Source organism: Symphalangus syndactylus, chromosome X (assembly GCF_028878055.3).
Source record: "Symphalangus syndactylus isolate Jambi chromosome X, NHGRI_mSymSyn1-v2.1_pri, whole genome shotgun sequence".
NCBI classification, from domain to species: domain Eukaryota; kingdom Metazoa; phylum Chordata; class Mammalia; order Primates; family Hylobatidae; genus Symphalangus; species Symphalangus syndactylus.
The window spans coordinates 124026708-124053875 of NC_072447.2; the positions used below are offsets into that span (position 1 = coordinate 124026708).

Below are 27168 nucleotides of genomic sequence, written 5' to 3' on the forward strand. Positions count from 1 at the left end.
CAGTGCTTTGGGAGGCCGAGGCGGGTGGATTACCTGAGGTCAGCAGTTCAGGACCAGCCTGGCCAACACGGTGAAACCCCGTCTCTACTAAAAATACAAAAAAATTAGCCAGGCATGGTGGCAGGCGCCTGTAATCCCAGCTACTCGGGAGACTGAGACAGGAGAATTGCTTGAATCTGGGAGGCAGAGGTTGCAGTGAGCCAAGATCGTGCCATTGCACTCCAGCCTGGGCGACAAGAGCGAAACTCTGTCAAAAAAAACAAAAACAAGAAAGAAAGAAAGAGAGAGAGAGAAGAAAGAAAGAAAGAAAGAAAGAAAGAAAGAAAGAAAGAAAGAAAGAAAGAAAGAAAAGAAAAATGCCAAGTAGGTTAGTGTGACCAGAGAAGAGTCAGAGAAAGTAGGGGAGAGTAGTAGGAAATGATGTTAAAGAGATAACAGAAATCCAGACAATTAAAGACCTTGTAAGCTATTGTACAGACATTGGTTTTCTTCTAAATGAGATGGGAAACCATTGAAGAGGTTTGAGCAGAGGAGAGACTTTAATTTAACTTTCATTTTTAATAGGAAAATCTGACTCATGTTGAGAGTAGATTGTGGTAGGGGGCAGAGGTATAACACCAGTTAGGAGGCTGTTGAAATAATCCAGGCAACGGATAATGATGACTTGAACCAGGATGGTAGGTGTGAGAACTGTGAGAAGTGGGTGAATTATTGATATATTTTGAAGAGTAAATAGGATTTTTTGATTATTTGAAGATAGAATGTGAGAGAAAGAGAGGAGTCAAAGAAATACCAAAGAGTTTGGATCTAAGCAAAGGATGCAGTGCCATTCATGTAAAAGGAAGCAACTGTCATCAACTGAAGGCTGTCAGTAATATAAGTTTTTGGATGTGTGTGGGGAGGCAGAATGGGGAGAGACTAGAAGTACTGTTTTTTTTTTATTTTATTTCAGTAGTTTTTAGGAAACAGGTGGTAGTTTTAGACATGTGCTATGAGATGTCTTTTAGATATTCAAGCAGAGAAGTCAAATAGGTACTTGGATATACAAGTCTAGAGTTTAAGGGAGAAGTCTAGGATGGAGATATAAATGGTGTTTAAAGCCAGGAGACAAGATGAGATTATCAAGAGAGGGAGTGTGGACAGAGAAGAGAATACCAAGGATAGCATTCTGGGAGAGAAGAAGGAATCAGTGAAAGAGTCTCAGAAAGAGCAGCCTTCTGAACAAAGCTGGAGGCATCATAATATGTGACTTCAAATTATATTACAAGGCTATAGTAACCAAAACAGCATGGTATTGTTATAAAAATAGACACATAGACCAATTGAACAGAATAGATAATCCAGAAATAAATCCATGTATTTATAGCCAACTGATTATAGACAAAGGCACCAAGAACATACATTGGAGAAAAGACACTGTCTTCAATAAATGGTGCTGGTGTTGTTACATGGATATATTGGGACACACACATACACACACACACACCACAAATAAACGGTCCTGCAAAAATTGGATATTTATATTCAGAAGAATGAAATCCGACCCCTATCTCTCACCATACACAAAAATCAATTTAAGATGGATTAAAGACTTAAACATAAGATCCGAAACTATAAAACTACTAAAGGAAAATGGGAGGAACACTTCTGGACATTTATCTAGGCAAATATTTTATGGCTAAGACCTCAAAAGCACAGGCAACAAAAACAAACAAAAAGGACAAATGTAACATAATTAAACAAAAAGCTTTTGCACAGCAAAGGAAACACAAAATAAAAAGGCAACCTATAGAATGAGAAAAACATTTGCAAACTATATATCTGATTAGGGGTTAATATTCAAAATATATAAGGAACTCAACACCATAGTAAAAACAATGACAAAAACAACAACAAAGTAATTCTATTAAAAAAGTGGTCAAAGGGCATGAATAGACATTTCTCCAAAGAAGACACACAAATGGCCAAAAGATATATAAAAAATGCTCAATGTCGCTAATTATCAGGGAAATGCAAATCAAAACCACAATTAGATATCGTCTGACCCCAGTTAGGATGGCTGTTATTAAAAAGCAAACAACGGATGCTGGTGAGGATGCGGAGTAAAGGGAACTCATATGCACTGTTGGTGGGAATGTAAATTAGTACAGCCACTGTGGAACACAGCATGGAGGTTTCTCAAAAAACTAAACATAGAACCACCATATGATCCAGCAATCTCACGACTGAGTATTTATCCAAAAGTAAAGAAATCAGTATAACCAAAAGATACTTGCACCCCCGTGTTTATTGTAGCAGTATTCATAATAGCCAGGATGCAGAATCAACCTAAATGTTCATTAACAGGCAAATGAATAAAGAAAATGTGGTATTTATACACAATGGAATACTATTCAGCCATAAAAATGAAATCCTGTCATTTGCAGCAACATGTCTGGTCATTATGTTAAGTGAAATAAGCCAGGGACAAAATGACAAATATCACGTTTTTACTCATCTGTGGGAACTAAAAAAGCTGATCTCATGGGGGTAGAGAGTAGAATGATAGAAACCAGAGGGGGTGGGAAGTGTATGTGGGTGGGGGGTTGATGAAGAAAGATTGGTTAATGGGTACAGTCATACAATTACATAGAAGAAATAAGTTATAATGTTTGATAGCAGAGTAGGGTGACCATAGTTTGCAACAATGCATTGTACATTTCAAAATAGCAAGAAGAGAGGACTTTAAATGTTCCCAACACATAGAAATGATAAAGACTCGAGGTGATGGACACTCTAAATACCCTGACTTCATTAATACACATTCGATGCATGCAATGAAATACTACATATACCCTATACATTTATGCAAATATTATGTATCAATTTAAAAGCACATGTGTAAGACTATACTTTCAGGGGTCACTTCTATAGTTTGTTACTAGAGAAGTTTCTCTGAACAGGTAAAGATAAAAAGCACATATGTACTGTGTATATAAATGCACCGAAAATTTCTGGAAGGATATACACACAAATGTACACATAATATACACACAAAATTATTGCCAGTCATTACCTATGGGGAAGAAAGGGAAGAGTTAAGGAGGGGAGGGAGAACGAGGTGGAGTGGGGCAGGACAGGGCAGGACACAGCAGGGACACTTTAAATGTGGTAATTTAGAGAGCACAGTGTTGTGACTACTTGAGTTCAAATCCAGATTCTGGTATTTCATATCTGGGTAATCTTGGGCAAGTTACTTCTTTTTCCTCAGGTTCCTAATTCAAGAAAAGAGAAAATACTAATAGTATCTACTTTATAAGTAATTCTGAGAATTAAATGTGTTAATACCTGAACACATTTGCAACAGTGCCTGGTACATAGTAAGTCCTCAATAAATGTTAGCTATTATGATTGTCATTATGCTTCTGTGTTGTTTGGATGTTATATAATGTTGGACTATTCATGTACTTCCTTTGAAAAAGCCAAGAGAAAGGGGCCAGTAGAGAGTGAGAGGTTGAAAATAGGAAAGAGGTAATAATAGGTTGAGTATGGCTAGTGAGGAGACCTGTACATGAATGGGCTCTACAATGCACATGGAGGAATTACACCTAGATTGGAAGAGGGATATCTTTCATTTTAACAGTAGAAAAGGATGGCTGCGAATATATTTCTAGTTTGGTAGTAGGAAGTTGGTTTCCATCTGGAGACTTCTATCTTATCTTTAAGAGGTGAGTTCTTTGGGGCAGCTGAGTAGTTGGAGTTTTGAGGAAAATGAAGAAGATCGAGAAGTATCATTTGGGAAAATGAGAGAGTGAGTTGAAAATATGACAGGAATCCCCAGAAATATTGAAGGTCCACTTGACGTTGGTGACCACGAATTCAGAGTGGTAACAACCTCTTCATCTATGTGACTTTCTCTTGCAGTGCTTAACACCCCTGGGGGTAGGAGTGAGAAGAAAGGCTGTGAACCAGATGCCAGCATCTTTGATGAATGAGTACAGGAGAGCAAAGAGGTGGAGTCAAGGTGTAACCAAATATCATGAAATTCAGAGGAAGAAGGATCAGGGTGTTTTGCCTGAGGGTGGAGGAGGAATGCTTTGAAAGGTGCAGTGTGGTTGGAAGAGGATACCCACCTTACCTCCTCCGTATGCAGTATATGCGGTGTGTTGGTATAGATCACTTTCACTGGAAAGGGCTGTAAAGGAAGCTCCGTCCTCATGGGAAACCTAGGAACGTGGATATTCAGGGATGAGTTTGTGGATGGCAGAAGAGTTTGTTAATCATGGAATAGTGTTCCAGGAGGCACAGCCGAAGCATGTAAGGAGTGAAGGTAGAAGTGGGAGGTCAGGGCCGGGCACGGTGGCTCATACCTGTAATCCCAGCACTTTGGGAGGCCAAGGCAGGCGGATCACCTGAGGTCGGGAGTTCGAGACCAGCCTGACCAACATGGAGAAACCCCGTCTCTACTAAAGTGCAAAATTAGCCAGGCATGGTGGCACATGTCTGTAATCCCAGCTACTTGGGAGGCTGAGGCAGAAGAATTGCTTGAACCTGGGAGGTGGAGGTTGCGGTGAGCTGAGATCCTGCCAGTGTACTCCAGCCTGGGCAACAATAACAAAACTCCATCTTGAAAAAAAAAAAAAAAGTGGGAGGTCAGGTTCAGGGAGAAGAAGCACAGAGCAATATGGGAATGCAGTTAGAGGATAAGAACAACAATAATAATAAAACAATAATAACAATAATAATCTAACAGGGCTTTGCATAGATTATTTCATTTAATCCTCATAAAACCTCATGAAGAGTAGACCTTAATTTTACAGATGAGAAGAAAGGCACAGAGCTCAAGTGATTTGCCCAAGGTCACAAAGCAGGTATGTCAAACTGGATACTTACATGTTGAATGATGACAGAGGAAAACAGGGATGTGAATGAGGTATGGTGGGTTTGGCTCATCACAAATTTGGTTAGATGGTTAGTCCTGCTATTTTCTGATAAACAGGGGGCTCTCAGGTCTCCCCAAATTTAGCTGTATTTGTACCTGGAGGCAGAAGTTGCTGTTTTATTGGTGTTCCTTATATTGCTAGGTGTGGAAGGATCCAGGCAGTGGCATGAGCAGTATATTTTCTCACCTGTGCTCTGCAGAGTGATTGGTGGTAGGGGCAGTGGTGTGGTTCTTAGATGCGTCTTGCCCTAGTTGGATATATAAAGCCAGGCTGCAGCTGCCTGTAAGGTATAAGGCTGAGAAGCAGTTTGTGGGAAATGTGAACCTACTGGAGGACTTCACAGGCTGTAGATTCTGAGAGATGTGAGGCCCAGCAGGGGTCTGGCAGTGGCCCAATTCTTTCTTGCAGTGAAAGCATCTCCTCCAGTGTTCAAAGCTTTGGCCTAGCTCCTAAAGAAACCTTTCTTTACTGAAAGGTTTGGGTGCCATGCTTGGTGTTCAAGGAAGTTTGTAAAAAAGAACAGGAGGCCTTATTGCAAACTTCCTTGGGCAGCATTTTAGAGCCTTGTGTCAAGATGACCCTATAAAATCCTTTCAGAATTCTAAGAAGGTAAACACAATTGTTAAATATTACAGCTACATTACTTATTTTAGTATAATGTATGATAGAATTGGGTTTTCTGTGTCCTGTGCTACATGTACCTCAAGGACCCTTGTAAGATAAATTTCACAGAACATTTATGTACAAGTTACAGGACAGAGAAAATGTATGTCTAAAACATAAAGGTCCTTTATTACATGACTAAATGAAGTTCATTGTTTTAATTTTTGAAGAAGTTTATTTTGAAGCATTTCTTTTTTAATGACATATGGTTAGTTGTAGCAATTATTTATTTGAAGACAAGTTATTTGTCAGGAGCAAACCCTCAATTACAGCCTTGGAAAAACAGAATCCACTTTATGATGATACCATTTACAACACAATATCCAGAAATGCATTGCAGTGAAAAGTGGGCCCTGCTTATGTACCTGTATAGATGGGTTATGAATGAAGGTAGTTATGCACATGTACAGATCTGAATAGCACGTTAATACTAATGACCAAACGTGGCATTTGTCATCATTCAGATTTAGTTTCTGTGATTGTCAGAGTATATGAAAGTAGATTAAAATATATATGTACATGTGGTTATATATCAATTCCCATGCATGTAAGATCTGTCATAACTTATATAGCATATGTGTAATTTTTATAGAATTAAAATTTATGGGCTGGGCGTGGTGGCTCACACCTGTAATCCCAGCACTTTGGGAGGCCCAGGCGGGTGGATCACCTGAGGTCAGGAGTTCGAGACCAGCCTGGCCGACATGGTGAAACCCCATCTCTACTAAAAATACAAAAAAATTAGCTGGGCGTGGTGGCAGGCGCCTGTAATTCCAGCTACTCGGGAGACTGAGACAGGAGAATCGCTTGAACCTGGGAAGCAGAGGTTGCAGTGAGCTGAGATTGTGCCATTGCACTCCAGCCTGGGCAACAAGAGCAAAGCTCCTTCACAATAAATAAATAAATAAATAAATAAATAAATAAATAAATAAATAAAATTTATTATTTCTTGGCTGGGCATGGTGGCTCACGCCTGTAATCTCAGCACTCTGGGAGGCCAAGGCGGGCAGATCACTTGAGGTCAGGGATTCGAGACCAGCCTGGTCAACATGGTGAAACCCTGTCTCTACTAAAAATACACACACACACACACACACACACAAAATTAGCCGGGCTGGCACACACCTGAAATCCCAGGTACTTGGGAGTCTGAGGCATGAGAATCTCTTGAACCCAGGAGACGGAGGTTGTAGTGAGCTGAGATCGCACCACTACACTCCAGCCTGGGTGACAGAGCGAGACTCTGTCTCAAAAACAAACGAACAAACAAAAAAGTTAACTCTTACTATTATTTCTAGCACTACAGATTTTCAGTGTAATACTTTTGACATTTTTTTTTTTTTTTGAGATAGAGTCTCGCTCTGTCGCCCAGGCTGGAGTGCAGTGGCGCGATCTCGGCTCACTTCAAGCTCTGCCGCCTGGGTTCATACCATTCTCCTGCCTCAGCCTCCCGAGTAGCTGGGACTACAGGCGCCCACCACCACACCTGGCTAATTTTTTGTATTTTTAGTAGAGATGGGTTTTCACCGTGTTAGCCAGGATGGTCTTGATCTCCTGATCTAGTGATCCGCCCTCCTGGGCCTCCCATAGTGCTGGGATTACAGGCATGAGCCACTGCGCCTGGCCATTTTTTTTTTTTTCCCGAGACAAGGTCTTACTCTGTTGCCCAGGCTGGAGTGCAGTGGCGTGATCCTGGCTCACTGCAATCTACCTCCTGAACTCAAGTGATCCTCCCACCTCAGCCTCCAGAGTAGCTGGGACTATAGGCACACACCACCAGGCCTAATTTTTAAATTTTTTTACAGGTGGAGTCTCACTGTGGTGCCCAGGCTGGTCTCAAACTCCTGGGCTCAAGCAATTTTCCTGCCTCAGTCTCCCAAAGTGCTGGGAATATAGGTGTGAGCCCATGTGCCTGGCCTGTTGCTGTTTATAATGTATTTATTGTTAAATGGCAGGCTCCCAGGGTGATTTGAGAGTTGCCAGGACAGGGAGGCCATTTGGCAAGAATCCTGATAGACAAAAGCTGGAGGAGGGTAGAGCAAGATGGCGGAATAGAAAGCTCCACCGATCATACTCCACCCCCACAAGGACACCAAGTTAACTATCTACACAGAAGAAATACCTTCATAAGAACCAAAAATCAGGTAAGCCCTCATGTTCATACTGGTAAGAGAGGCACTGAGGAGATTAAAAAACAGCTTGGAATTGCCTACACCACCCCTCCCCACTCCCGGCAGCAATGACGTGGTGGGGAGAGCATCTCTGGGTGCTGGGGGAGGGAGAACACCGCAATTGTGAGGCATTGAACTCAGTGCTGTCCTGTTAGAGCAGAAAGGAAACCCAGACCAAACTCAGTTGATGCCTGCCATTGGAGGGAGCATTTAAAGTAGCCCTACCCAGAGGGGAATCACCAGTCTCGGTGTTCAGAACTTGAGTTTTCACAAACCTCACCAATGAGGACTATAGCACTCTGTGTCTCCAAGTAAACTTGAAGAACATTCTAGGCCATTAAGACTGCAACTCGTCGTGAGTCCTAGTGTTGAATTAAGCCCAGAGACAGTGGACTGTGGGGGCATGCACCATACTGAGACACCAGCTGCAGTGGCTAAGGGAGTGCTGGCATCACCCCTCCCCCAATCCTAGGCTGCATGGCTCGAGGCTCCAAAAGAGACCACTTCCTTCCACTTGAGGAGAGGAGAGGGAAGAGTGGGGAGGACTTGTGTCTTGCATCTAGGATAACAGCTCAGCCATGGCAGGATAGGGCACTGGTCAAAGTTGTGAGGTCCCTGTTCCTGGTTCTACCTCCCAGGTGACATTTCTAGACACACCCTGGGCCAGAAGAGAACCCACTTCCTTGAAGGAAAGGATCCAGTCCTGGCAGCATTCATCGCCTGCTACCTGAAGATCCCTTGGGCCTTGAATAACCGGCAGCAATATCCAGGTACTACATCGAAGTCTTTGGGTGAACCTCTGAGACTTCCTGGCTTTAGGTGAGACTCAGCACATTACCAGCTGTGGTGGCTATGGGACAAAACTCCTTTTGCTTGAGAAAAGCAGAGGGAAAAGTAAAGGGGACTTTGTGTTGCACCTTACATACTAACACTGCCACGGGGATAGAGCACCAAGTGGGCTCTTGGGATCCCCACTTCTAGGACTTGATTCTTGGATGGTATTTCTGGACCTGCCTTGGGCCAGAGGGAAGCCCACTGGCCTGAAGGGTGAATCCCAGGCCAGGCAGCATGCATGACAAGCTGACTTAACAGACGTTGGGCTTTAAGGGAACATCTGTGATAATCTGGCAGTACTCCTTGTGGCCTGGGGTGGCAATGGCTATGGGGTGAACCTCCTCTCCCTTTGGAAAGGGTAGAGAAGAGTGGGAAGGACTGAATGGTGTGATTTGAGTGCTGGCTCAGCTACAATACAATAGAACACCAGGTAAACATCTAAGGTTTTTGACTCTAGTCCCTGATTCCCAGATGGAACTTCTGGACCCACCTGGGGCTTTGCGGACCTCACTGCTCTGAAGGGAAGGACACAGGCTTAGCTGGCTTTGCCACCTGCTGATTGTGGAGCCCCAGGACCTTGAGCGAACATAGGCAGTAGCCAGGGACAGGTTACAGCAGGCCTTGGGTGAGACCCAGCGCTGTGCTAGCTTCAGGTCTGACCCAGTGCAGTCATAGTGGTGGTGGCCACAGGGGTGCTTGTGTCAACCCACCCCAAATTTAGGTGGCTCAGAACAGAGAGAGAGACTATGTTTGAGAGAAAGTAAGTGAAGGGAACAAGATTCTATGCCTGGTAATGCAGAGAATTCTCCCAGATCTTGTCCAAGACCATCGAGGCAGTACCCCTATGAGTCTGCAAGAACCACAAGGAAATTTAAGGTACCACAGAGAAGGAATTCAGAATTCTATCAGATAAATTTTAAAAAGAGACTGAAATAATTTGAAAGCATCAAGCTGAAATTCCGGAGCTAAAAAAATCCAATTGGCATACTAAAGAATGCATCACAGTCCTTTAATAGCAGAATTGATCAAGCAGATGAAAAAATTAGTGAGCTTGAAGACAGCTAACTGAAAATACACAGTCAGAGGAGACAACAGAAGAAATAAAAAACAAGGAAGCATACCTACAGGATCTAGAACATAGCCTCAAAAGGGCAAATCTAAGAGTTATTGGCCTTAAGGAGGAGGTAGAGAAAGATATAGGGGTAGAAAGTTTATTTAACGGGATGATAACAAGAGAACTTGCAAACCTAGAGAAAGATATCAATACCCAAGTACAAGAAGGTTGTGGAACACCAAACAGATTTAACCCAAAGAAGACTACCTCAAGGCATTTAATAATCAAACTCCCAAAGGTCATGGATAAAGAAAGGATCCTAAAAACAGCAAGATAAAAGAAACAAATAACACTGAATGGAGCTCCAATACATCTGGCAGCAGTGGAAACCTTACAGATCAGGAGAGTGGTGTGACATATTTAAAGTGCTGAAGGAAAAACACTGTAACCCTAGAATAGTATATTTGATGAAAATATACTTCAAACATGAAGGAGAAATAAAGACTTTCCCAGGCAAACAAAAGCTGAGAGATTTCATCAACACCAGACCTGTCCTACAAGAAATGCTAAAGGGAGTACTTCAATCAGGAAGAAAAGGACATTAATGAGCAATAATCACCTGAAGGTACAAAACTGACTGGTAATAAGAAATACACAGAAAAACACAGAATATTATAACACTGTAACTGTGGTGTGTAAACTATTCTTATACTAGGTAGAAAGACAAAATGATGAACCAATCAAAAATAACAACTACAACAACTCATCAAGACATAGTCAATACAATAAGAAGTAAATAGAAACAATAAAAAGTTAAAAAGCGGTGGGGATGAAGTTAACGTGTAGAGTTTTTATTAGTTTTTTTTTTTTGCTTGTTTGTTCGTTTATGTGTACAGTGTCAAGTTGTTATCAGCTTAAAATAATGGGTTATAAGTTATTATTTGCAAGCCTCATGGTAACCTCAAACTGAAGAACATACAATGGATAAAAAAACATAGAAAGACATTACGTCATATCACCAGAGAAAATCACCTTCACTAGAGGAATACAGGAATGAAAGAAGGAAGAGTAGACCACAAAACAACCAGAGAACAAATAACAAAATGGCAGGAATAAGTCCTTACTTATCGATAATAACATTGAATGTAAATAGGCTAAATTCTCCAATCAAAAGACATAGAGTAGCTGAATGGATGAAAAAACAAGACCCATTGATCTGTTGCTACAAGAAACACACTTCATCTATAAAAACACACATGGACTGAAAATAAAGGAATGGAAAAAGATGTCCATGCTAATGGAAACCAAAAAAGATCAGGATTTGCCATACTTAACATCAGTCAAAATAGATTTCAAGATAAAAACCAAAAGAAGAGACAAAGAAGGTCACCATGTAGTGACAAACGGGTCAATTCAGCAAGAGGATATAACAATTTTAAATACATATGCACCCAACACTGGAGCACCCAGACATATAAATCAAATATTATTAGAGCTAAAGAAAGAGATAGGTCCCAAAACAATAATAGCTGGAGACCTCAACACCCCATTTTCAGCATTGGACAGACCTTTCAGACAGAAAATCAACACAGAATCATCAAACTTAATCTGCACTGGAGACCAAATGGATCTAATAGATATTTACAGAACATTTCATTTAAGAGCTGCAGAATACACATTCTTTTCCTCAGCACATGGATCATTCTCAAGGATAGACTATATCTTAGGTTATAAAACAAGTCTTAAAAAATTCAAAAATTGAAATAATATCAAGCATCTTCTTTGACCACAATGGAATAAGACTAGAAATTAATAACAAGGGGAATTTTGGAAACTATACAAATACAGGGAAATTAAACAATATGCTCCTGAATGACCAGTGGATCAGTGAAGAAGTTAAGAAGGAAATTGAAAAATGTCTTGAAACAAATGATAATGGAAACATAACCTATCAAATCCTATGGGATACAGCAAAAGCAGTACTCAGAGGAAAGTTTATAGCTCTAAGTGCCTACATCCAAAAATGAGGAAAAACTCCAAATAAATAATCTAATGATGCGTCTTAAAGAACTAGAAAAGCAAGAGCAAATCAAACCCAAAATTAGTAGAAGAAAATAAATAGTGAAGTTCAGAGCAGAAATAAATGAAATTGAGATGAAGAGAACAATACAAAAGATCAATGAAACAAAAAGATATTTTTTTAAAAGTTAAAGAAAATTGACATTTAGCCTGATTAACTAAGAAAAAAAGAGAGAAGATCCAAATAAAACCAGAAATGAAAAAGGAGGTATTAAAACTGATACTACAGAAATTCAAAGGATCATCAGAGGCTACTATGAGCAACTATATGCCAATGAACTGGAAAATCTGGAAGAAATAGACAAATTCCTAGACACACACAGCCTACCAAGATTGAATCAGGAAGAAATCCAAAACCTGAACAGCACAAAAGCAAGTAATGAGATCAAAGCTGTAATAAAAAGTCTCCCAGTAAAGAAAAGCCCAGGACCCAAAGGCTTCACTGCTGAATTCTACCAAACATTTAAAGAAGAACTAATACCGATCCTACTCAAACCATTCCAAAAAATAGAGGAGGAGGGAATACTTCTAAATTCACTCTATGAGACTGGCATTACTCTGATACCAAAACCAGACAAAGACACAATAAAAGAAAACCACAGCTGGGCGTGGTGGCTCACGCCTGTAATCCCAGCAGTTTGGGAGGCAGAGGCGGGCAGATCACAAGGTCAGGAGTTTGAGACCAGCCTGACCAACATGGTGAAACCCTGTCTCTATTAAAAATGCAAAAATAAGCTGGGCGTGGTGACACGTGCCTGTAATCCCAGCTATTCGGGAGGCTGAGGCAGGAGAATCACTGGAACCTGGGAGGCGGAGGTTGCAGTGAGCTGAGATCGTGTCACTGCACTCCAGCCTGGGCGACAGAGCAAGACTCAGTCTCAGGCCAATATCTCTCACGACCATTGATGCAAAAATCCTCGGCCGGGCGCGGTGGCTCATGCCTGTAAGCCCAGCACTTTGCGAGGTTGAGGCGGGCGAATCACAAGGTCAGGAGATTGAGACCATCCTGGCTAACACGGTGAAACCCTGTCTCTACTAAAAATACAAAAAAATTAACTGGGCTTGGTGGCATGCACCTGTAGTCCCAGCTACTCGGGAGGCTGAGGAAGGAGAATGGCATGAACCTGGGAGGCAGAGCTTGCAGTGAGCCGAAATCGCACCACTGTACTCCAGCCAGGGTGACAGAGCGAGACTCCATCTCAAAGAAAAAAAAAAATCCTCAACAAAATACTAGCAAACTAAATTCAACAATACGTTAGAAAGATCATTCATCATGACCAACTGGGATTTATCCCTGGGATTCAAGGATGGCTCAACATACACAAACCAATCAATGTGATACAGCCTGTCAACAGAATGAAGGATAAAAACCTTCAGTTTCAATTTGAAATAAAAACCTTTCATTTCAGTTGATGCTGGAAAAGCATTTGATAAAATTCAACATTTCCTCATGATAGAAACCCTCAATATCCGGGGATAGAAAAAACATACCTTAACATAATAAAAGTCATATACGATAGACCTGCACCTAGTATTATACTGAATGGGGAAAAACTTAAAGCCTTTCCTCTAAGATCTGGAACATGACAGGATGCCCACTGTCATCACTGTTATTCTGAAAGTGCTAATTAGAGCAGTCAGACAAGAGAGAGATACAAAGTGCATCCAATTTGGAAAAGAAGAAGTCAAATTATCCTTGTTTGCTGATGATATAATCTTACATTTAGAATAAACTAGACTCCATGAGAAAACTATTAGAACTGATAAATTCATTAGAATTGTAGGATACACCATCAAAATGCAAAAATTAGTAGCATTTCTATATGCCAACAGTGAACAATCTGAAAAAGAAATTTAAAAAATAATCTCATTTACAATAGCCACATGTAAAATTAAATACCTAGGAATTGACTGAACTATAAGAAGTGAAAGGTCTCTATAATGAAAAGTAAAATACACTGGCCGGGTGCGGTGGCTCACGCCTATAATCTGAGCACATTGGGAGTCCAAGGTGGGCAGATCACAAGGTCAGGAGTTTGAGACCAGCCTGGCCAACATGGTGAAACACCATCTCTATTAAAAATACAAAAAAAATTAGCTGGGCGTGGTGGCACACGCCTGTAATCCTAGCTACTCAGGAGGCTGAGGCAGAATTGCTTGAACCCGGGAAGCAGAGGGTGCAGGGAGCTTAGATCGCGCCACTGCACTCCAGCCTGGGCGATAGAGGGAGACTCTTTCTTGACATATAAAAAAGTCAATTCAAAATGGATTAAAGACTTAAATCTAAGACCTCAAACCATGAAACTACTGCAAGAAAACATTGGGGAAAATCTCCACAACATTGGTCTGGGCAATGACTTCTTGAGCAATACCCAACAAGTACAGACAACCAAAGCAAACATGGGCAAACTGGATTGCATAAACTTAAAAAGCTTCTGCACAGCAAAGGATACAATCACCAAAGTGAAAAGACAACCCATGGAATGGAAGAAAATATTTGCAAACTACCCCTCTGACCAGGGATTAACAACCAGAATATATAAGGAGTTCAAACAACTCTATAGGAAAAAATCTAATAATACAATCAAGAAATTGGCAAAATATTTGAATAGACATTTCTCAAAAGATGACACACAAATGGCAAACAGGCAAAAGAAAAGTTGCTCAGCATCATTGGTCATCAGAGAAATGCAAATCAAAACTACAAGATATCATCTCACCCCAGTTAAAATGGCTTATAGCCAAAGACAGGTAATAACAAATGCTGGTGAGTATGTGGACAAAAGGGAACGCTTGTACACTGTTGGTGGGAATGTAAATTAGTACAACCACTATGGAGCACAGTTTGGAGGTTCCTCAGAAAGCTAAAAATTGAGCTACCATATGATCCAGCAATCCTACTGCTGGGTATCTACCCAAAAAGAAAGGAAATGAGTATGTCAGAGAAATATCTGCACTCCTATGTTTCTTACAGCAGTGTTTACAACAGCTAAGATTTGGAAGTAACCTAAGTGTCCATCAACAGATGTTTGGATAAAGAAAATGTGGTACAGATACACAATGGAATACTATTCAGCCATAAAAAATGAGATCCTGTCATTTGCAATAACATGGATGAAACTGGAGATGACTATGTTAAGCGAAATAACCCAGGCCCTGAAAGACTAACATCACATGTTCTCACTTATTTGTGGGATCTAAAAATCAAATCAATTGAACTCATGGACACACAGAATAGAAGGATGGTTACCAGATGCTGGGAAGGGTAGTGGGGGTTGGGTAGTGGAGGTAGGGTTGGCTAATAGGTATTAAAAATAGAAAGAATGACTAAGACCTTCTATGTGATAGCAAAATAGGGTGACTTACATGGTTTGGATTTGTGTCCCCACCCAAATCTCATATTGAATTGTAATCCGCATAATCCCCACATGTCTGGGGAGAGACCTGTTGGGAGGTGATTGGATCATGGGGGTGGTTTTCTGCATGCTGTTCTTGTGATAGTGAGTGAATGCTCACGAGATCTAATAGTTTTATAAGGGGCTCTTCCCCCTTTGCTCCACACACTTCTTTCTCCTGTCACCTTGTGAAGAAGGATGTGTTTGCTTCCCCTTCTGCCATGATTGTAAGTTTCCTGAGCCCTCTCCAGCCATGCAGAACTGTGAGTCAATTAAACCTCTTTTCTTTATAAATTACACAGACTCAGGTATTCTAGAAGTGTGAGAATGAACTAGTACTGTGACTATAGTCAATAATAACCTAATTGTATATTTTAAAATAAGTTAAAGAGCATAATTGAATTGTTTGTAACTCAAAGGATAAATACTTGAGAGGATGGACACCCCATTCTCTATGTTGTGCTTATTTCACGTTGCATTCCTGTACATCTCATGTACCCCATAAATTTATACATATATTTATTTTATGGGTACATACTACTATGTACCCATAAAAATTAAAAAAAAATAATCCTGCCAGTGTGGTACTCACCACAGCTTGGGGTCTGGACATCAGTTTTACATGTTCACAATGTCAATATTCTAAATGTTGCAGAGTTGATGGATGCTGGGAATGTGAATTCTCACTAAGAATGTTCACAAGAGAGTTTTGTATAAACTAGAATGCCAATTTATTAATCTACAAATGCAAACATAATTGTTCATGCAGATTTGATTGGAACATAGCTAATTCTTTCCCTGTGGGCAGATCTTCATGGGAAGCCAAATTATAATCAGAATATTGTTCATACCACAGCATTAAGACAAGGTGAGTTAGTTGGATCATTTAAATGCATAGTACTGTTTGCTATAATTGCTCTAATGGCCCATCTCCTCAATATGGACTAGAGTATTTACTCCCTGGGGAGACTGGTGTATTTATTTTGGATGTCAGTGCCTACCCACCCCACCTCCTGAGTAGGGCCTTTTCAGGTTTTTAAATTTTTCCATGATTTCTTGGCTGATCAAAACCCTTGATTAGGCCAGGCACAGTAGCTCATGGCTGTAATCCCAACATTTTGGGAGGCTGAGTTTGGGGAATTGCTTGAGGCCAGGAGTTCAAGATCAGTCTGGGCAACTTAGTGAGACCCTGCCTGTCTCTACAAAAAATTAAAATTGGCCAGGTGTGGTGGTACATGCCTGTAGTACCAACTACTTGGGAGGGTGAGGCGGGAGGGTCACTTGAGCCTGGGAAGTTGCAGCTCCAGTGAACCATGATCATGCCACTGCACTCCAGCCTAGGTGACAGAGTGAGATGCTGTCTCTAAAACAAAAAACAAAGTGAAACTCTTGATTGGCATAATTTTATCAGCTTTCTTTTTTTAAAAAATTACATAAGTAAAACATGTATCTTTAGCTATTATCTCTTAAATCAGATTACCTTCTGTAATAATTCTATGGGAATTATTCTATGGGAGCACAGTCATTCACGCCTGTAACCCCAGCACTTTGGGATGCCAAGGTGGGAGGATTGCTTGAGCCCAGGACTTTGCAACCAGCCTGGGCAACATAGACCCCGTCTCTACAAAAAAAAAAAATAAATAAATAAAAATAAAAAAATTAACCACGCATCATGGTGTATGCCTGTAGTCCATGCTACTTGGGAGACTGAAGTGGGAGGACCCCTTGAGCCAACGAGGTAGGGGCTGCAGTGAGCCATGATAGCACCACCGCATTCAAGCCTGGGCAAGAGTGAGGCCCTGTCTCAACAAAAACCCGCAAGAAACTATGGGAGCATCGTACGGTTGCCAGTGAATAAGGTTATAACATAAAAAACAGGATGCTCAATTAAATTCAGTTAAACAAGGGCTGTATATTTTTAGTGTAAGTATATCTAAAATATCAATGAGGTATACTTACACTAAAACAAATATTCGTTGTTTACCTGAAATTCAAATTTAAATAGGCATCCTGTATTTTCATTTGCTAAGCCTGGCAATCCTACCAGCACTTTAACATGAAGCCATGAGGGTTGCCTGGATTCATGCTGGTAGGTAAGCACCAATCCATTCGGTTGCCTCAGACAGGACAGAAACCATTCCCTCTAAAAAAAATCGTTTAGTTTGACGATAGGTAGCAACGAAGCACGGAAGAATCTTGACCCTTTGAGGAACCCGTAACTGACGCAAGTGCCATAAATGCTACTTTGATTGGTTCCCCGCCCCCTCCATTCTTCTCTTCCTGCAATTGCTCTATCACTTCTTCCCTCTCAAGTCCCGCCCTTTCAGCTACCTCCAACTGCAGAGGAACCGGTTGCCTAAAAGGAGCCGGCAAAAGCGCCTACGTGGAGTCCAGAGGAGCGGAAGTAGTCAGATTTGACTGAGAGCCGTAAAGCGCGGCTGGCTCTCGTTTTCCGGATAACGACTACAGCTCCGACTGTCAGTGCCGGCCTTCCTCGTGTGAGGGGATCTGCCGGACCCCTGCAAATTCAATTTCTTTCCCATTCCGGGCCCTTCCCTATCGTCGCCCCCTTCACCTTGGATCATGTTCAAGAAGTAAGGACATGCTGTGGCCTCCATCGGCTGCTCACAAAGGCGGTGGGGTGGGGGTGGGGAAGAGGGCGAGAGCTAAGATCCTCTTTCTCTCTCCCCCGCCCCTGCCATCCTGACTCCCTAAGGTTTTCTATAGTACTATGCTCTCACTCCCAACTTGAACACTTCTTTAAGCTTTCCATCCGTAGTCCTCAGTCGGGTTTCAGTCCCTCCACTCCCATTGTTTTTTCTCCTTACCCCTCTTTCTCTTTTGCCCCCTCCCCCAATTCTGTCTCCATTCCTAGGGTTCTACCAATCACATCCGTGCACTGTGATTTAGGGGCATATCCTCTGTAGCTGAGAGGGGAGCCCTGCGCTCACTGCCATATGTTTATTAGTTATGAACTGAATAAAGGAAGGCTTGACTTCCTGGGTCATGGGAGTGAAGGAGTCTGGGTGACAGGAAGCAAGCGGCCTGTCATGCCTATTGCCTAGCTGCCAGATTAACCTTGCCTTGAAAATAACGTGATTGCCCCATAGGCTATTCAGTGTAAGGAAGACAAAAATTCCTTGGGAACCTACTAGTGGGTTTGCCTTCCAGGTTTGGTAGACGCAAAAAGCAAAGGGGGAACATGGGCAAAGGAAGGTGGGTTTTGTGCATGAAATTTTGAGCAAAAACGAATAGAGAACTTAGAAATCATTATTATCATTACTTAGAAAAAATCTCAGCAGATTACATAGCCTAGCAGGGGCCGATTTTCTATGTTATGCTTGGGTTGGTCTTTTGTATCTCAACAATTGAGGGTTTTGTTTTTTGATCGCAGGTTTTATTATTGGTGGGAGCCTGTGTTTCTTCCTGGGTAGAATTGAATAAGATTTCCCAGGAAAGGCATTTGTGTAGCTGATTACAGATTGTGGTGCAAAGTATGTCTCATATTCCTCCCCCTAACCCCAGCTAATTGCTGTATACTTGACAGTTTATTTCAGTATTGTATTAAGACGTTGGTTTTGTGCTGGACAGAGTAAAAGGGAGGTGGTATTTTAAAAAAAACAATTTATTTCTTAATTATCTAAATATTTGGTTGGGAATAAATGACTAATTAGAACAGTACCTTTAGGTATTCTGATACCTCTACTTAGAAATGCCTTTTCTTTTCTTGCAAAAATTACTTGACAGATTTGATGAAAAAGAAAATGTGTCCAACTGCATCCAGTTGAAAACTTCAGTTATTAAGGGTATTAAGAATCAATTGATAGAGCAATTTCCAGGTATTGAACCATGGCTTAATCAAATCATGCCTAAGAAAGATCCTGTCAAAATAGTCCGATGGTAAGTCTTTGTTTTTGTCTGTGTAAAGCTCGGTGTAGCTGAATATATAATGATTAGATTGCACTCATACTAAATGGGATTATTTTCAGATTAACTATTGATAGATTAATAATGGGGTAGACACAGAATAATTCTAAAACTCCAATATTTGTATTTTCAAAGATTTTCTATGTCCCTGAAAAAATGTGGCTTTTTGTATTGATTGTTTTAGTAAAGAGTTAAATGTTTTAGTTCAGAGTTGGATTTAATTTATTTCAGTTTGTTCTTTAGAGAATTGTTTTATTGAATTACCTAACAATGGAATTAATAAAATGTGAAATAAAATTGGTTGTAGCAGGTAATATTTTTCTTTTTTTCTCTGCTGGACTTGTATGATAGGAAAAACAATGTAAACAATATTTTTTGGCCAGGATTTTTACTGACTTTTTAAAAAAGTTTATCACTGTATATGCATGTTTTATATTGTGAATTTTTGAAAGAAAATATCTAACTTGGTACTTTGTGACATTTGCCTTACAGCCATGAACATATAGAAATCCTTACAGTAAATGGAGAATTACTCTTTTTTAGACAAAGAGAAGGGCCTTTTTATCCAACCCTAAGATTACTTCACAAATGTAAGGTTTTTTTATTTTTATTTTTTGAAATTTTACTCCTATTGCAATATTCAAATGTAAAGTCTTGTAAGAAATATGCATTTAATCAGATAAGACACTGCTGGGGGAGAAAAACAGAAATATGCATTTGGGGATATTAAAAGACACAAAAAGTTTAGAGTGACTTCTGATAATTGACTCATTATTTATTAGTACTAGGTAATAATGGATGTAAAAGTAAAATGAATGCCCATCTTGTAGTAAATCTGAAAAATGCAAATTCTCATGCATTCCAGAAAGCCCAAGAAAGATCATTCATTCATTCAACAAATATTTATTGCCGGGCACAGTGGCTCAGGCCTGTAATTTCCGCACTTTGGGAGGCCAAGGTGGGTGGATCACCTGAGGTCAGGAGTTCGAGACCAGCCTGGCCAACATGGTGAAACCCCATCTCTACTAAAAATACAAAAATCAGCCGGCGTGGTTGCAGGTGCCTGTAATCCCAGCTACTCGGGAGGCTGAGGCAGGAGAATCACTCGAACCCGGGAGGCGGAGGTTGCAGTGAGCCAAGATCATGGCATTGCACTCTAGCCTGGGGGACAAGAGCAAGACTTTGTCTCAAAAAAAGAAAAAAAAAAAACAAAGACAAATATTTATTGAACTTACTATGTGCTAGGCACTCAGGTGCTGAGAATACAATGGGAAGCAAATACATTGTCTCTGTCCTTAAGAAACTAATAGTCTAGTTTGGAGAATAAACAACAATTAGATAATTACACAAATATGTATTTACAAACCGTGATAAGCATTGTGAGCATTTTCATGTTTTATATTTGTGTCTATTTGCCTAATAGAGAAAAGTCTATATATGGGAAAGCATTGACTAAGTGTCCTTCCATCCAGTTATTTCCTGTGATGTGTGTAAATGCATTTTTTCTTTAAATTGGGCTCTCTGTTACATAGTTTTTAAAAATTGATATGTAATAGCTGTACATTGTCTGCTGTTGTGGTGCCTGTATCCCCCCCCACATATATATATTTATAATAGTTGTACATATTTTAGGGGTACATGTGATATTTGATACCTTTATAAAGTGTGTAATGATCAAATCAGGGTAATTAGGATATCTGTCACCTCAAACATTTATCTTTGTGTTAAGAAGACTACAATTCTTCTAGCTATTTTGAAATATACAGTAAATCTTTGTTAAATACAATTTCCTTATTGTACTTTTATCGACCTGTATTTTTATACCCCTTAACCAACTTCTCCTCATCCCCTTGTAGTTTTTTTTTTAAATTAACAGGCTTTTATTTTTTAGAGCAGTTTTAGGTTTCCAGAAAAAGTAAGCAGAAAGAACAGAGTTCCCTCTCCCCAGTTCAGATTCCCCTATGAATAACATCTTGTATTGGAATGATACATTTGTAACAATTGATGAACCAGTATTGATACATTATTATTAATGCAAGTCCTTAGTTTACATTAGGGTTTACTCTTTGTATTCTACAGTTTTATGGTTTTTCCCAAATACATAATGTCAAGTATCTACTGTTAAAGTATCATACAGAATGGTTTTACTGCCCTAACATCCTTTGTGCTCCACCTATTCATCCTTCCTCCCCCCACTTCCCCAACCCCAGGTAACCACTGATCTTTTTAATCGTTTTTTTACTCTGTGTTTTTCACCTAACATTATATCACGAAAATTTCCTAGGGCATATTAAGTAGTCTCCAAAAACCGTAGTTTTGAAACTACGGTTTTTGGAGAATACTTGGGAGGCTGAGGCGGGAAGATTGCGTGAGTCCAAGAGTTCAAGGTTATTGTGAGGTATGATTGCTCCACTGCACCCCAGCCTGGGTGGCAGAGCAAGACCCTGTCTCAAAAAAACAAACAAAAAAGATTATCAATTTGGTAAACAAATGATAGTGTTTCAGAGTTTTCTTTTGTATCTGTCAGATTAATTTGGGGAAATACTGTTCAGATCCTTTGCTTTTTTCTGTTGAGTCATTAGTCTTATTATTAATATATTGTATTTCTTTTCTTATAGATCCTTTTATCCTGCCACACCAGCAGGTTGATAAAGGAGCCATCAAATTTGTACTCAGTGGAGCAAATATCATGTGTCCAGGCTTAACTTCTCCTGGAGCTAAGCTTTACCCTGCTGCAGTAGATACCATTGTTGTATCCTTCCCAGGCTAAAACTGCTGAAAAATGTATTCATTGTGCTCTTATCATTACTGCGAAAGGTGTACCATCCAAGAGAACATTAGATGTACTTTTTTGAAGGTTACTGTTACTCTTATCTCATGCCTTTCTGGTTACATTTGAAGTTATACAAAGTAATTTTATTTGTTGCTACTAAATTATCTCATCTTAGGTCGTTTCTTAGAAATTAAATGAGAACAAGTTACAAAAGAGTCTCAGCTGCATTTCAGCCCAGTCAGGGCCTACTGTTATCAGACTTAGGACACAATAGGAAATTCTTGATTACTAGGGGAAAGGATATAGATGATATAATTGGATCAGCTTTTTGGATATCAACTTGCCACTGTAATGTTCATTTTGACTTACTGACATACATTGGAGTAAAAGCTCTCAAAAGGGAAAAGAATTTAGGCACCAGGTATAGGTATCTCTTACCAAGCAACAATTTTTTGTTAGGAGTGAATAGTGGGAAATATTGGCAACCTCCAACTTTTATTTTGAAAATTATTTGAAAAGTTGAGTTTGGGGGCCTCAGAGCACGTTTTCTCAAAGAGAAATGTCAGAGTACCAGATAGTCCTTAAAGATCGATTCAACTCATGACATAGCTGAATAATTCTGCATCATTTCCATTTCTACCATGCTGTTTCAGCTATTTTCTGGATTAAATAGATTTTTGTGACTATTCTGGACAGGAGAACATCTCCTTTATCATAGCTAAAGTAGCCATTTGCCTCAGGTATAGAAAAGGAATGGTACTTGGTGGGAATAGGGAAATTACTTTTAGAGTGTGTTTATCTTATTTTATTTTTTGAGATGGAGTCTTGCTCTGTCGCCCAAGCTGGAGTGCAGTGGCACAATCTTGTCTCACTGCAACATCTGCCTCCTGGGTTCAAGCAATTCTCCTGCCTCAGCCTCTCAAGTAGCTGAGATTACAGGCACCCACTACCACGCCCGGCTCATTTTTGTATTTTTAGTAGAGATGGTTTCACCATGTTGGTCAGGCTGGTCTCAAACTCCTGACCTCAGGTGATCCACCCGCTTTGGCCTCCCAAAGTGCTGGGATTACAGGTGTGAGCCACCGCGCCTGGCCAGGGGTGTGTTTAAGAAGAATAAGAAAAAAAAATGATATTCTCTGTTGGGGCAGTTATAGCGAAGGGGTAGTATAAGTTGTATGTTTATATTCTAGGAACAGCTTATGTTGACATGCTTTTTGCCTAATAGGTGCTCACATATTTGGAACACTGAATGAATTGAAAATCAAGGGATAAAAGTGAGGACGGGTTTTTTGTTGTTGTTGTTTGTTTTTAATATTTATTAAGTGTTGGTAAATTTATAGTTCTGGAGTTAACCTTAAATGGAAAATTTTCTTATTACCTAGTCTTTACTTTTAAAAATAATTTTTATTTTGAAACAGTTATAGATTTAGAAAAAGTTGTAAAAAAAAATGGTACAGAGAGGTCTTGTGTACCCTGAATCTTGACTTTTTAAAATATGTACTGCAGTGTTTAACATTCCAGAAACTTGAAATGTTAACCAAGACCACTCTGGTTTTTCTAGAAAGGTTGAAACTGTTATATCGGGCTCTTAAAGATAGACTGGGAATTTAACTATTATTTTAAAACATCCTTTACATAAAACCACCATTCAGGCTGGGTGTGGTGGCTCACGCCTGTAATCCCAGCACTTTGGGAGGCCGAGGTGGGCGGATCACCTGAGGTCAGGAGTTCGAGACAAGCCTGGCCAACATGGCGAAACCCTGTCTATACTAAAAGTACAAAAATTAGCCGGGTGGGGTGGCGTGCACCTGTAATCCCATCTACTAGGGAAGTTGAGGCAGGAGAATTGCTTGGACTCAGGAGGTGGAGGTTGCAGTGAGCTGAGATCATGCCACTGCACTCCAGCCGGGTGACAAAGCAAGACTCCATCTAAAAAAACAAACAGCCAGCCATGGTGGCTCACGCCTATAATGCCACCACTTTGGGAGACTGAGGCAGGCAGATCATGAGGTCAGGAGTTCAAGACCAGCCTGGCCAACATGGTGAAATCCCATCTGTACTAAAAATAGAAAAATTAGCTGGGTGTGGTGGCACACGCCTGTAGTCCCAGCTACTCGGGAGGCTGAGGCAGGAGAATTGCTTGAACCTGGGAGGCAGAGGTTGCAGTGAGCCAAGACTGCGCCATTGCACTCCAGCCTGGGCAACAGAGTGAGACTCCATCTCAAAAACAAACAAAAATCCCCACCATTCAGTGATCAGAATAATTAATCAGAACAATTAATATTTATCGATTTCACAGTTTTTAGTATTTATGTGCAAGAAATTTTACTCCTTTTTTGTGTGACTTATTCTGGTTTTGTTAGCATGGGGTTATAGTATTAACATTTGACTTAAAAGAAAAGGGGTTATTAGATTTATTCATTTAGCATTTACTGAGTATTTACAGTGTACCCACAGACTCTGCTAGGTCTCTGCTCTCAAGGAGTTAATGGTCTAGGAGAAGAAACAAGAGGGGTTCCAAGTGGCTTAACTAGTAACATGATCGTTATTTGACACCCTTCCCTTGATGGGGAGGCCCCAAGGCATTTTGATAAATAGTTTTCTTAGCTGTGTTCTTTCAGGCTATCATGGCAGAAGGAAAACAGCATGCTCTATGCGTTGGAGTCATGAAGATGTCTGCAGAAGACATGTAAGTCTTACTTTAGGCCCCCTTAACTTTTGATATATGGGTAACCAACCCAGGAAGCATCAGAATTACAGGCGAAATTTGCTATCATGCATACCACATTACACAGATATCCAAGCACACAAGCTTCATTTCTGATATTTCCTAACACTTAGGAAGCCAGTGAAACCTATTTTGTCTTCAGGATTGTAGTCTTTCTTAAGCACTGAAAAGAACCCATGTGCCAACACAGCTGTTTTATATGTGTGTACGTGGTACTTTAGGAATCTTATTTAGTATAATTTAAATTGGGAGAGGAGGGAAGATGTTTTACTGCTAGCTTCATTTTATTTATTTTTATTTTTATTTTTTTAAATTTTTTTGAGATGGAGTCTCACTCTGTTGCCCAGGCTGGAGTGCAGTGGCGCGATCTCAGCTCACTGCAACCTCTGCCTCCCAGGTTCAAGCGATTCTTGTGCCTCAGCCTTCCAAGTAGTTGGGATTACAGGTGTGCGCCATCATGCCGAGCTAATTTTTGTATTTTTAGTAGAGATGGGGTTTCACCATGTTGGCCAGGCCAGTCTCGAACTCCTGTCCTCAAGTGATCCACCCACCTTGGCCTCCCAAAGTGTTGGGATTACAGGTATGAGCCACTGTGCCTGGTCATTACTGCTAGTTTTAAAAACAGTGATATATTTCACCACCACACAGTATCTTATATTCTGACCTGATAGTACAAGAAATGTAGAATATTTAGAGAACTAGTAAAGATATATTATCAAAACATAGGCAGTATATTTAAAAACTTTAGAACCCATTTGATGACCAAATTAGTGGTATTAATTTTGTTTCAGGGTTAATGTAGCACTTTGATATTCCCCAGTCTTGTGACATTGTTACTCTGGTTCTATAGACCCACTAGTTAGATCACTAAAATCACTTTTAGATATGAGCTGCCACAGAGTAATGTAGTTTAATATAAACAACAATGTAATTGTGATGGCAATAAGTTCTTTACTTGTGGCTTAATAATTATAACAATATACTTTGAATTATATTTATCACAAGACTATAAAAATGCATAAAAGTATGTTTATGTGTTTTTTTTCCTTCTACAGTGAGAAAGTCAACAAAGGAATTGGCATTGAAAATATCCATTATTTAAATGATGGGCTGTGGCATATGAAGACATATAAATGAGCCTCAGAAGGAATGCACTTGGGCTAAATATGGATATTGTGCTGTATCTGTGTTTGTGTCTGTGTGTGACAGCATGAAGATAATGCCTGTGGTTATGCTGAATAAATTCACCAGATGCTAAAATTCTGTTAGCTTCAGAAATTATTTTAAGTTTTCTCAAACTCAAGTTAAAATTGGGTAGCAAACTTGGACATTAAAAGGTATCTGGTAAGTAACCAAACTCAGACAACTTAACGTCCTTTCTTAGGCTAATGATATAAGAGTGAAGAGCAGGACTTGGTCAATGGATTGCCACTTTATGGTAGACCTCTAGAGAAACTGTCTAGTTAAATGGGGCTGGAAACTAGACTAGGAATTTTATTCTATTACTCCAGGGGACCCAGCAGTGCTCATTCTCCTGTGTGTGTGTGTGTGTGTGTGTGTGTTTTGTTTGTTGATTGTTTTTTTAAAAAAAACTTTTCAATGGAAAATTCTAAACATATTCAGAAGTCTGGAGAATAGTATAATGGACCTTTCCATATCCATCACCCAGTTTCAGTTTATGGTCAGTCTTATTTCATCTATACCTCAATTATTTCTCCCCACCCCCCAATTGTTTTGAAGCAAATCCCAGACATCCCATCATTTCATCCGTAACTACTTTATTCTTTTTTTTTTTTTTTTTTTGAAACAGGGTCTTGCTCTGTTGCCCAGGCTGGAGTGCAGTGGTGCGATCTTGGCTTACTGTAACCTCCACCTCGCGGGTTCAAGCGATTCTTGTGCCTCAGCCTCCTGAGTAGCTGGGATTACAGGCATGTGCCACCATGCCCGGCTAATTTTTGTATTTTTGGTAGAGACGGGGTTTCGCTATGTTGGCCAGACTGGTCTTGAACTCTTGGTCTCAAGTGATCCGCCTCCCAAAGTGCTGGGATTACAGGCGTGAGCCACCGTGCCCAGCTAATTTTTATATATTTTATAGTTGGCCAGGCTGGTCTTGAACTCCTGGCCTCAAGTGATCCGCCTCCCTTCAGCCTCCCAAAGTGCTGGGATTATAGGCATGAGTCACCATGCCTGGTGTCATAACTACTTTAGTATGTGTCTTTAAAAATTAGAAAAACCCCACAATACCATTATCACACCTAAAAAGTTGAACTGTTTCTTAATATGATCAACTGTCTAGACTGTTAATTCTCTTAACTGTTGGTTTGCTTGAAATAGGTACCACACAAGGGTCATACATTGCATTTGGTTGTTATTTATTGAAGTCTGTTTAATTTATAAGTTACCTTTTCTTTTCCCCCTTAAATTATTTAAGAAATCTAGTTGTTTTGTCTTTAAAGTTTCCACACATATTCTGGATTTTGTTGATTGTATCACTGTGAAGTCATTAACTTGTTTTTATGCCTCCTGTATATCCTGTAAACAAATAAGATTGATCACATTCAGGTTCAGTTTTTTTAGTGCCTTCTATTGAGTAAAGTCATACCAAACAGATGCCCAGAACAT

At 40.1% G+C, this 27168-nt stretch overlaps 1 protein-coding gene, 1 long non-coding RNA gene and 1 pseudogene across 4 annotated transcripts; all 3 read left to right on the forward strand.

Annotated features, from left to right (window-relative positions):
- Positions 1–2882: 2882 nt before the first annotated feature.
- On the forward strand, positions 2883–2972 carry LOC129476648 (uncharacterized; annotated as a pseudogene).
- Positions 2973–7484: 4512 nt separating this feature from the next.
- LOC134736017 (uncharacterized) lies at positions 7485–16207 on the forward strand. The gene is made up of 3 exons (XR_010119673.1): positions 7485–7729; positions 8395–8575; positions 15888–16207. It is a non-coding gene; the product is annotated as an uncharacterized lncRNA (long non-coding RNA).
- A 1137-nt stretch (positions 16208–17344) lies between these two features.
- MCTS1 (MCTS1 re-initiation and release factor) lies at positions 17345–25806 on the forward strand. Of its 3 annotated transcripts, none has more exons than XM_055269397.2 (6): positions 17345–17712; positions 18866–19018; positions 19538–19635; positions 21664–21797; positions 24440–24507; positions 25602–25806. In XM_055269397.2, the coding sequence occupies exons 1-6, from the start codon at positions 17702–17704 to the stop codon at positions 25681–25683; spliced, it is 546 nt and encodes a 181-aa protein (XP_055125372.1). In that variant the 5' UTR covers positions 17345–17701; the 3' UTR covers positions 25684–25806. The 3 variants fall into 3 exon arrangements, with proteins under 3 accessions (XP_055125372.1, XP_055125371.1, XP_055125370.1); XM_055269396.2 differs by lacking the exon at positions 17345–17712 and adding an exon at positions 18027–18334; XM_055269395.2 differs by lacking the exon at positions 17345–17712 and having other exon boundaries at positions 18829–19018.
- Positions 25807–27168: the final 1362 nt, after the last annotated feature.